Source organism: Pelobates fuscus, chromosome 8, assembly GCF_036172605.1.
Source record: "Pelobates fuscus isolate aPelFus1 chromosome 8, aPelFus1.pri, whole genome shotgun sequence".
Lineage (NCBI taxonomy): Eukaryota > Metazoa > Chordata > Amphibia > Anura > Pelobatidae > Pelobates > Pelobates fuscus.
This window is the reverse complement of record NC_086324.1, coordinates 171,984,600-171,997,118: the sequence shown is the minus strand read 5'-3', so window position 1 is coordinate 171,997,118 and position 12,519 is coordinate 171,984,600. Positions and strand designations below refer to the sequence as shown.

General features: G+C 40.8%; 1 protein-coding gene across 1 annotated transcript in view; it reads right to left on the bottom strand.

Annotated features, from left to right (window-relative positions):
- The window catches only part of DOC2A (double C2 domain alpha), a 52,963-nt gene that overhangs the window by 2,102 nt on the left and 38,342 nt on the right, over positions 1–12,519 (bottom strand). The window contains exon 9 of the mRNA XM_063429064.1: positions 7,115–7,196. Coding sequence (XP_063285134.1) covers positions 7,115–7,196 — 82 coding nt within the window. The remainder of the gene's footprint in view (positions 1–7,114; positions 7,197–12,519) is intronic.

Sequence of the window (12,519 nt, the reverse complement as noted above, 5' to 3'; positions counted from 1 at the left end):
GATTATAACATATTACACATCCTACAGGGACTATCACCGGGATAATAACATATTACACCCCATAGTATAGTAACCACATCCTATAGGGACTATCACCGGGATTATAACATATTACACATCCTACAGGGACTATCACCGGGATAATAACATATTACACCCCATAGTATAGTAACCACATCCTATAGGGACTATCACCGGGATTATAACATATTACACCCCATAGTATAGTAACCACATCCTATAGTGACTATCACCGGGATTATAACATATTACACCCCATAGTATAGTAACCATATCCTATAGGGACTATCACCGGGATTATAACATATTACACATCCTACAGGGACTATCACCGGGATAATAACATATTACACCCCATAGTATAGTAACCACATCCTATAGGGACTATCACCGGGATTATAACATATTACACCCCATAGTATAGTAACCACATCCTATAGGGACTATCACCGGGATTATAACATATTACGCCCGATAGTATAGTAACCGCATCCTATAGTGACTATCACCGGGATTATAACATATTACACCCCATAGTATAGTAACCACATCCTATAGGGACTATCACCGGGATTATAACATATTACACCCCATAGTATAGTAACCACATCCTATAGGGACTATCACCGGGATTATAACATATTACGCCCGATAGTATAGTAACCGCATCCTATAGTGACTATCACCGGGATTATAACATATTACACCCCATAGTATAGTAACCACATCCTATAGGGACTATCACCGGGATTATAACATATTACACCCCATAGTATAGTAACCATATCCTATAGGGACTATCACCGGGATTATAACATATTACACATCCTACAGGGACTATCACCGGGATAATAACATATTACACCCCATAGTATAGTAACCACATCCTATAGGGACTATCACCGGGATTATAACATATTACACATCCTACAGGGACTATCACCGGGATAATAACATATTACACCCCATAGTATAGTAACCACATCCTATAGGGACTATCACCGGGATTATAACATATTACACCCCATAGTATAGTAACCACATCCTATAGTGACTATCACCGGGATTATAACATATTACACCCCATAGTATAGTAACCATATCCTATAGGGACTATCACCGGGATTATAACATATTACACATCCTACAGGGACTATCACCGGGATAATAACATATTACACCCCATAGTATAGTAACCACATCCTATAGGGACTATCACCGGGATTATAACATATTACACCCCATAGTATAGTAACCATATCCTATAGGGACTATCACCGGGATTATAACATATTACACATCCTACAGGGACTATCACCGGGATAATAACATATTACACCCCATAGTATAGTAACCACATCCTATAGGGACTATCACCGGGATTATAACATATTACACCCCATAGTATAGTAACCACATCCTATAGGGACTATCACCGGGATTATAACATATTACGCCCGATAGTATAGTAACCGCATCCTATAGTGACTATCACCGGGATTATAACATATTACACCCCATAGTATAGTAACCACATCCTATAGGGACTATCACCGGGATTATAACATATTACACCCCATAGTATAGTAACCATATCCTATAGGGACTATCACCGGGATTATAACATATTACACATCCTACAGGGACTATCACCGGGATAATAACATATTACACCCCATAGTATAGTAACCACATCCTATAGGGACTATCACCGGGATTATAACATATTACACATCCTACAGGGACTATCACCGGGATAATAACATATTACACCCCATAGTATAGTAACCACATCCTATAGGGACTATCACCGGGATTATAACATATTACACCCCATAGTATAGTAACCACATCCTATAGTGACTATCACCGGGATTATAACATATTACACCCCATAGTATAGTAACCATATCCTATAGGGACTATCACCGGGATTATAACATATTACACATCCTACAGGGACTATCACCGGGATAATAACATATTACACCCCATAGTATAGTAACCACATCCTATAGGGACTATCACCGGGATTATAACATATTACACCCCATAGTATAGTAACCATATCCTATAGGGACTATCACCGGGATTATAACATATTACACATCCTACAGGGACTATCACCGGGATAATAACATATTACACCCCATAGTATAGTAACCACATCCTATAGGGACTATCACCGGGATTATAACATATTACACATCCTACAGGGACTATCACCGGGATAATAACATATTACACCCCATAGTATAGTAACCACATCCTATAGGGACTATCACCGGGATTATAACATATTACACCCCATAGTATAGTAACCACATCCTATAGTGACTATCACCGGGATTATAACATATTACACCCCATAGTATAGTAACCATATCCTATAGGGACTATCACCGGGATTATAACATATTACACATCCTACAGGGACTATCACCGGGATAATAACATATTACACCCCATAGTATAGTAACCACATCCTATAGGGACTATCACCGGGATTATAACATATTACACCCCATAGTATAGTAACCATATCCTATAGGGACTATCACCGGGATTATAACATATTACACATCCTACAGGGACTATCACCGGGATAATAACATATTACACCCCATAGTATAGTAACCACATCCTATAGGGACTATCACCGGGATTATAACATATTACACCCCATAGTATAGTAACCACATCCTATAGGGACTATCACCGGGATTATAACATATTACGCCCGATAGTATAGTAACCGCATCCTATAGTGACTATCACCGGGATTATAACATATTACACCCCATAGTATAGTAACCACATCCTATAGGGACTATCACCGGGATTATAACATATTACACCCCATAGTATAGTAACCATATCCTATAGTGACTATCACCGGGATTATAACATATTACACCCCATAGTATAGTAACCATATCCTATAGTGACTATCATCGGGATTATAACATATTACACCCCATAGTATAGTAACCATATACTATAGTGACTATCACCGGGATTATAACATATTACACCCCATAGTATAGTAACCACATCCTAAAGGGACTATCACCGGGATTATAGCATATTACACCCCATAGTATAGTAACCGCATCCTATAGGGACTATCACCGGGATTATAACATATTACACCCCATAGTATAGTAACCGCATCCTATAGGGACTATCACCGGGATTATAACATATTACGCCCCATAGTATAGTAACCGCATCCTATAGGGACTATCACCGGGATTATAACATATTACGCCCCATAGTATAGTAACCACATCCTATAGAGACTATCACCGGGATTATAATTTATTACACCCCATAGTATAGTAACCACATCCTATAGGGACTATCAGAGGGATTATAATTTATTACGCCCCATAGTATAGTAACCGCATCCTATAGGGACTATCACCGGGATTATAACATATTACACCCCATAGTATAGTAACCACATCCTATAGTGACTATCACCGGGATTATAACATTATACGCCCGATAGTATAGTAACCATATCCTATATTGACTATCACCGGGATTATAACATATTATACCCCATAGCATAGTAACCACATCCTATAGTGACTATCACCGGGATTATAACATATTACACCCCATAGTATAGTAACCACATCCTATAGGGACTATCACCGGGATTATAACTTATTACACCCCATAGTATAGTAACCACATCTTATAGTGACTATCACCGGGATTATAACATATTACACCCCATAGTATAGTAACCACATCCTATAGTGACTATCACCGGGATTAAAACATATTACGCCCGATAGTATAGTAACCATATCCTATAGTGACAATCGCCGGGATTATAACATATTATACCCCATAGCATAGTAACCACATCCTATAGTGACTATCACCGGGATTATAACATATTACACCCCATAGTATAGTAACCACATCCTATAGGGACTATCACCGGGATTATAACATATTACACCCCATAGTATAGTAACCACATCCTATAGGGACTATCACCGGGATTATAACATATTACGCCCCATAGTATAGTAACCGCATCCTATAGGGACTATCACCGGGATTATAACATATTACGCCCCATAGTATAGTAACCACATCCTATAGTGACTATCACCGGGATTATAACATATTACACCCCATAGTATAGTAACTGCATCCTATAGGGACTATCACCGGGATTATAACATATTACACCCCATAGTATAGTAACCGCATCCTATAGGGACTATCACCGGGATTATAACATATTACGCCCCATAGTATAGTAACCGCATCCTATAGGGACTATCACCGGGATTATAACATATTACGCCCCATAGTATAGTAACCACATCCTATAGAGACTCACCGGGATTATAATTTATTACACCCCATAGTATAGTAACCACATCCTATAGGGACTATCAGAGGGATTATAATTTATTACGCCCCATAGTATAGTAACCGCATCCTATAGGGACTATCACCGGGATTATAACATATTACACCCCATAGTATAGTAACCACATCCTATAGGGACTATCACTAGGATTATAACATATTACACCCCATAGTATAGTAACCACATCCTATAGGGACTATCACTAGGATTATAACATATTACACCCCATAGTATAGTAACCACATCCTATAAGGACTATCACCGGGATTATAACATATTACACCCCATAGTATAGTAACCACATCCTATAGGGACTATCACTAGGATTATAACATATTACACCCCATAGTATAGTAACCACATCCTATAGGGACTATCACTGGGATTATAACATATTACACCCCATAGTATAGTAACCACATCCTATAAGGACTATCACCGGGATTATAACATATTACGCCCCATAGTATAGTAACCACATCCTATAGAGACTATCACCGGGATTATAATTTATTACACCCCATAGTATAGTAACCACATCCTATAGGGACTATCAGAGGGATTATAATTTATTACGCCCCATAGTATAGTAACCGCATCCTATAGGGACTATCACCGGGATTATAACATATTACACCCCATAGTATAGTAACCACATCCTATAGGGACTATCACTAGGATTATAACATATTACACCCCATAGTATAGTAACCACATCCTATAGGGACTATCACTAGGATTATAACATATTACACCCCATAGTATAGTAACCACATCCTATAAGGACTATCACCGGGATTATAACATATTACACCCCATAGTATAGTAACCACATCCTATAGGGACTATCACTAGGATTATAACATATTACACCCCATAGTATAGTAACCACATCCTATAAGGACTATCACCGGGATTATAACATATTACACCCCATAGTATAGTAACCACATCCTATAGTGACTATCACCGGGATTATAATTTATTACACCCCATAGTATAGTAACCACATCCTATAGGGACTATCACCAGGATTATAACATATTACACCCCATAGTATAGTAACCGCATCCTATAGGGACTATCACCGGGATTATAACATATTACACCCCATAGTATAGTAACCACATCCTATAGTGACTATCACCGGGATTATAATTTATTACACCCCATAGTATAGTAACTGCATCCTATAGGGACTATCACCGGGATTATAACATATTACGCCCCATAGTATAGTAACCGCATCCTATAGGGACTATCACCGGGATTATAACATATTACGCCCCATAGTATGGTAACCACATCCTATAGAGACTATCACCGGGATTATAATTTATTACACCCCATAGTATAGTAACCACATCCTATAGGGACTATCAGAGGGATTTTAATTTATTACGCCCCATAGTATAGTAACCGCATCCTATAGGGACTATCACCGGGATTATAACATATTACACCCCATAGTATAGTAACCACATCCTATAGGGACTATCACTAGGATTATAACATATTACACCCCATAGTATAGTAACCACATCCTATAGGGACTATCACTAGGATTATAACATATTACACCCCATAGTATAGTAACCACATCCTATAAGGACTATCACCGGGATTATAACATATTACACCCCATAGTATAGTAACCACATCCTATAGGGACTATCACTAGGATTATAACATATTACACCCCATAGTATAGTAACCACATCCTATAGGGACTATCACTAGGATTATAACATATTACACCCCATAGTATAGTAACCACATCCTATAGGGACTATCACTAGGATTATAACATATTACACCCCATAGTATAGTAACCACATCCTATAAGGACTATCACCGGGATTATAACATATTACACCCCATAGTATAGTAACCACATCCTATAGTGACTATCACCGGGATTATAATTTATTACACCCCATAGTATAGTAACCACATCCTATAGGGACTATCACCAGGATTATAACATATTACACCCCATAGTATAGTAACCGCATCCTATAAGGACTATCACCGGGATTATAACATATTACACCCCATAGTATAGTAACCACATCCTATAGTGACTATCACCGGGATTATAACATATTACGCCCGATAGTATAGTAACCACATCCTATAGGGACTATCACCAGGATTATAACATATTACACCCCATAGTATAGTAACCACATCCTATAGGGACTATCACTAGGATTATAACATATTACACCCCATAGTATAGTAACCACATCCTATAAGGACTATCACCGGGATTATAACATATTACACCCCATAGTATAGTAACCACATCCTATAGTGACTATCACCGGGATTATAATTTATTACACCCCATAGTATAGTAACCACATCCTATAGGGACTATCACCAGGATTATAACATATTACACCCCATAGTATAGTAACCACATCCTATAGGGACTATCACCAGGATTATAACATATTACACCCCATAGTATAGTAACCGCATCCTATAAGGACTATCACCGGGATTATAATTTATTACACCCCATAGTATAGTAACCACATCCTATAGGGACTATCACCGGGATTATAGCATATTACACCCTATAGTATGGTAACTGCACCTCAATGTACTATATAGTCCTGTTGTACTGCAGAACATTTTTCCTTTTTTGGGGATAATTTAGTTCAGTTCAATGACGACTCTCACCTCATTAAACTCGGGGTTCAAAGTCTTCTTCTTGACAGCTGTTTTGTGTTTGGACTTTTTTTCTTCATCCGGCTTTAGGTACCTTCAGAAATAGAGATCGCGGGTTAAATATGGAGTCAGTTAATATGTTAAAATCAAGGCCATGGGATGTATGTTTTACAAATTTGGTGACAGTATAGTCCGGGGCCTAAACATCTATTTAGACCAATTGGGTCAGAATGACATATTAGTATCCCTGACACTATAGTGTTCCTTTAATTTGAAAAGCATACTTTGAAGTCTGACATTAGTAAAGAAATCTGTGCGAGTTTTATTTCTGTGGAGCTCTGTGATACATTCACACAAACTGCAGCTTGCTAGGGAGCACTAAATACACTCATAAACACAGCACATTACCGGGAGCTTTATTTCTGTGGAGCTCTGTGATCATTTCAAACACTTCATATATTGACAGGCCCTTTAAAAGATGGTAACTGGGTCTCAAATTGGGACTGTCGCTCCGTATGAGATGGGATACTGGATGAGTTATATCTCATATTGTCAGTGAATGAGAGATAAGTGTGTGTAATTGTGTGTATAAGCATTAACACGCAGTTCTCTCTGTATGTATTATATCTATACATGGTAATATGGCTTGACAGGTTTGGAGATAACCGCTAAACAGATTGATGGATGGGTAGGAGATTGCGTGTTTGCTCGGTATAATACAATGTGTTTGAATTAATGGACAAAGATACTAAGATGCACACGCAGTTACACCAGCACACGCACAACAAGCGGTGCCCCATTTAGCACTGCTCTCTTTGTTAACAATGATGCCAGCTGACAGGGCTCACGTCCTCCCGTGAGAGAAGACAGGCCGAGACAGGCTGAGACTAGAGGGTGCGTAATGTTTGTGCACTGCTGGCATGCTTATAATGATACACATTGTTTTCGTGATGCTGTATAACTCATAGAGACTGGGGGACCCTGTTCTAGTGGGAAGGGAAGGCTGCATGTTTCTGTGGGTCCCTGTAGAAATGTGGGCATGGCTGCCGGCGGCTCAGCTGCGCGTTCACTTGAGAGTGAAGCCGCGAGTTGAAGGTCTTACCCCTTCCTTGCACGGAGGTTGGCAGGCGAAACGAAAAGCAAGCGTGAATCTTTCCAGGTTTCCCTAGGGCCTTATCCGCTCAGTAGTGAATTGTGGCAAATTGACAAGTAGATGGTACATTTTGGGCGAAAACATGCACGTCTAAAGCATTTGCCGATGCAGCTATTTTTCCTGTTTTTTCTTGAATTTACCATTTTCACCCAGCGAGTTCCCTGAGTCACTGGCTATCCAATCAGCCCTTACTGTGCCATTAAACCTGGGTTTGTGTCCATTTCGGATGACTCGAACACATTAGTACGGCTGATTCGTTACTGATTATACTGAACTGTTTAGGAGTCTCATTAATCATTACTTCACACGTTGCACTAAGCGGCTCGGGATTATTGGATTATCTGATATCTGGCCGCCAAGGCGATCTCTAGCAAACGGAAATCCCATTAAGACATTAGTAATGATTGAGTTAAAGAGAAATAAAGAGGAATTAATTAGTTCCTTTGGGATTTATTCACTAGACTGGGACTGGGGAGGACTGGACAGACATGAGAAGTGCAAGCTTCAGGCCGAAATAGCTGAAGATAAACAGCTCTAACTAGCTTTTAGCTCCCTTTTCAATTTTCCACAATTTCCTATTTAGTGAATAAATGAATGGAACGACTGTGAAAGTGGGAATGTCCAAATCCTCCAGTTTTTGGATACTATTTCCCATAATTCTATATAAAGTAGGACGTTTTTGAATTATTTGGGGCAATTTCTTGTCTATTCTAACATTTTACCCATTTCTGATCAATTAAAAGATAAACTGATTTATTTTTGATTTGAGCTCAGTAACTCAACTCCATATTATTTTAAGGAACCAAGATGGCTTCTCCCCGTGAACGATTACAATGAACAGGCAATGACATTTAAGAAACCAGTAAAGATGTTATATATAACTGTATTTATTATATTATGCATGGTTATTAGATTTATAGAGTAATTATGGGGGAAAATGCTACCAATGTTTCCATCATTAGGGTGATGTATTAGTTGCCATGGCGATTTCTCAATTTTTTTTTCAATACTCCCATAGTGGATATGTTAGATCACAGTTTATCTGCCCATGCTGTCAGTTATAGAAAATATAAGTAATAATCCCAGCATGCCTCTGAAGCCTCATGTCTCAGAGTGAATGAAAAATTACTAGGTTTTATTGACAGGGCCGTATTTGCCATAAGGCTACCGAGGCCAATGTTCAAAGTCCTCACCAGTCAATTCTCCTGTCGTAGGGCCAGGCAAGCTGGAGCTCAATATTGTATAACTACTGCCCCTGTATCCCCACCACTGTCAGATTCCCCCATCACAGACCCTATCCACCAACCACAGCCTCTATCCTCCCCACTACTGCCCCTGTATCCCCACCACGGCCAGATTCCCCCATCACAGCCACTATCCACAAACCACAGCCTCTATCCTCCCCACTACTGCCCCTGTATCCCCATCACTGCCACAAGCTACCCATTGCAGCCCCTATCCACCATCCACAGCCCTTATCCTCCACACTTCAACCCCTGTCTTCCCACTTTAGCCCCTAGTCTCCCGCCATGGCCCATGTCCCCCCACCATATCCACTATATCCCCCCACCATAGCCATTGGCACACCCCCACTGCCCCTATTCCTCACTGCATCCACTAGCTCACCACTACAGCACCATACCTCTTTTCCCCAATCACAGCCCTTCTCCCACTCAACACACACATAACAGCCATTGTCCCCCCAACACACAACAGTCTCCATCACGTCAAAATGCACACTATTCCCTGCACATATACACTACAGACCTAATCCTCCATGCATTCTCTAAAACACAAGTTTCCCCGTACACACAAAACAGATTTAGTCCCCCCACGCACACTATGCATCCCCATTCTTCTTCCCAAAACACACAATATAGCCCCAATAAAGCTCAACAACAAAGACAAAAACTCTATTATCCCAAATACAAACACTACAGCCACTATTCCCCATAACACACTACAGCCACTATTCCCCATAACACACACTACAGCCACTATTCCCCTTAGCACACACTACAGCCACTATGTACAAACAGCCCCTACTTACATGCCAACAGACATACTACACCACAAACAGTCCCATCCACACACAACCTGCAAGCAGCATCTCCCACACACACGCAACCCCACAAACAACATCACCACAATCACACAACCCCACAAGCAGCATCTCTAACCCGTATGCAACCACACAAGTAACATCCCCATAGAAAACCATACAGGCAGGATCTCCCACACGCACACAACCCCACAATATACATCATTTATTGCACATTATTGGGTTATTGTTAAGATTGAGTATACCCCTGTGATTTTTTCAGTTCAGTTTGGCGCGGTTTATCACCTGTTGTTTTGACACAACCACACAAGCAGCATCTCCCACACGCACGCAACCCCACAAACAACATCTCCACTATCACAGAACCCCACAAGCAGCATCTCTAACCCGTATGCAACCACACAAGTAACATCCCCCCACACACAGCCACACACAACCACACAAGTAACATCCCCCACACACAACCACACACAACCACACAAGTAACATCCTCACAGAAAACCACACAAGCAGCATCTCTCACATGCACGCAACCCCACAAACAACATCACCACAATCACACAACCCCACAAGTAACGTCCCTCCACAAACACACACACACACAACCACACAAGTAATATCCCCACAGAAAACCACACAAGCAGCATCTCCACACGCACACAACCCCACAAACAACATCACCACAATCACACAACCCCACAAGTAACGTCCCTCCACAAACACACACACACAACCACACAAGTAATATCCCCACAGAAAACCACACAAGCAGCATCTCCACACGCACACAACCCCACAAACAACATCACCACAATCACACAGCCCCACAAGTAACATCCCCCCACAAACACACACACACAACCACACAATTAACATCCCCACAGAAAACCACACAAGCAGCATCTCCCACACGCACACAACCCCACAAACAACATCGCCACAATCACACAGCCCCACAAAAGTAACCTCCCCTCACACACAACCCCACAATCAGCATCTCCCCCACGCATGCAACCATACAAACATACACCGACACACATAAACAGCCCCACAAGTAGCCTACACTCACAAATGCAACACAACAAGCAGCCATCCCACAAAAACAACCCCACAAGCAGCATCTCTACAAGCCTTGCATTAACACATCTAGCATCATACCCCAAGCTATTATATATATATATATGTGTGTATTAAATACGGGGAGCATTGAGGAATCTGGCCTTGGGGCAGCAAGGAGGGTAAATCCGCCCTGGCTGTTGGTGTGTGTGTCCTGTCGCTGTATCACACGTTTCTACCCCGGATGATCCTCCAGCAGCTATCGGGTTAAGTGAGCTCGTTGTATACATAGATCATGCTTGGAATTAATTAACACATCTTGTCTCCATTAAGCACATTATGTACATGTGATTAACAAGGCGGAAAAGGCAGTGTGAGGGAAGTGGGGTCGGCAACAACGAAAGGACTAAAATAAATAGAAAATTCCTCCATCCAACAAACAATAAAAATTCCTGTTTTTGTCTTGAAGATTTGCAGCGATTACATAGTGTGTACACAGTGCTGAGTACACGGCTCTCCTATAGATTCTGGGGGGCTGACAGCAGTAAATGGACGAGGTGGGAAAGAATAGGAGAAACCACTTGCTAATCTGTGTGATGATAAAATAACATAAATGGCACGTGTGCGGCCACTGGACAGATCTGTATCTTAATTTATATTTATTTGCGTTTAACACTTCGTACTGGCGTATATTTTTAACAATCCTTTTAGGGCGGTGGAAGGGGAAAGATTTTAAAAGTGTTTTTTCACTTAATTAGCGATTGGGGGAATTGACTAGGGAGATGTAAATCTCAGACCAAAATAACCGAACTGGAAAAATTCTCAAACGCAGCTAGTTTGACCTCAAGGTTACAATTCTCCTGCCTATTCTCCACAATCCCCAGTAGGATATGTCCTGCACGTGTAAATATTTGATTGAATGCTCATCTGCTGCAATCACAGCCCATTATATGTCTTTACATGCTTCATGCCTAAAGGGACACTGCCCTCCATGCACCGTTACCATTATAGCCCACTGCAGTGGTTATGGTACATGAGCATTTTTATCATAACTGTTTTAGTATTGTCCCCCAAGAGTGCTAAGCTGATCCTCTTAACAGAAGAGACAGGAAGCACGGTCTGTTGTTTTGGGCACCTGTCAGAACC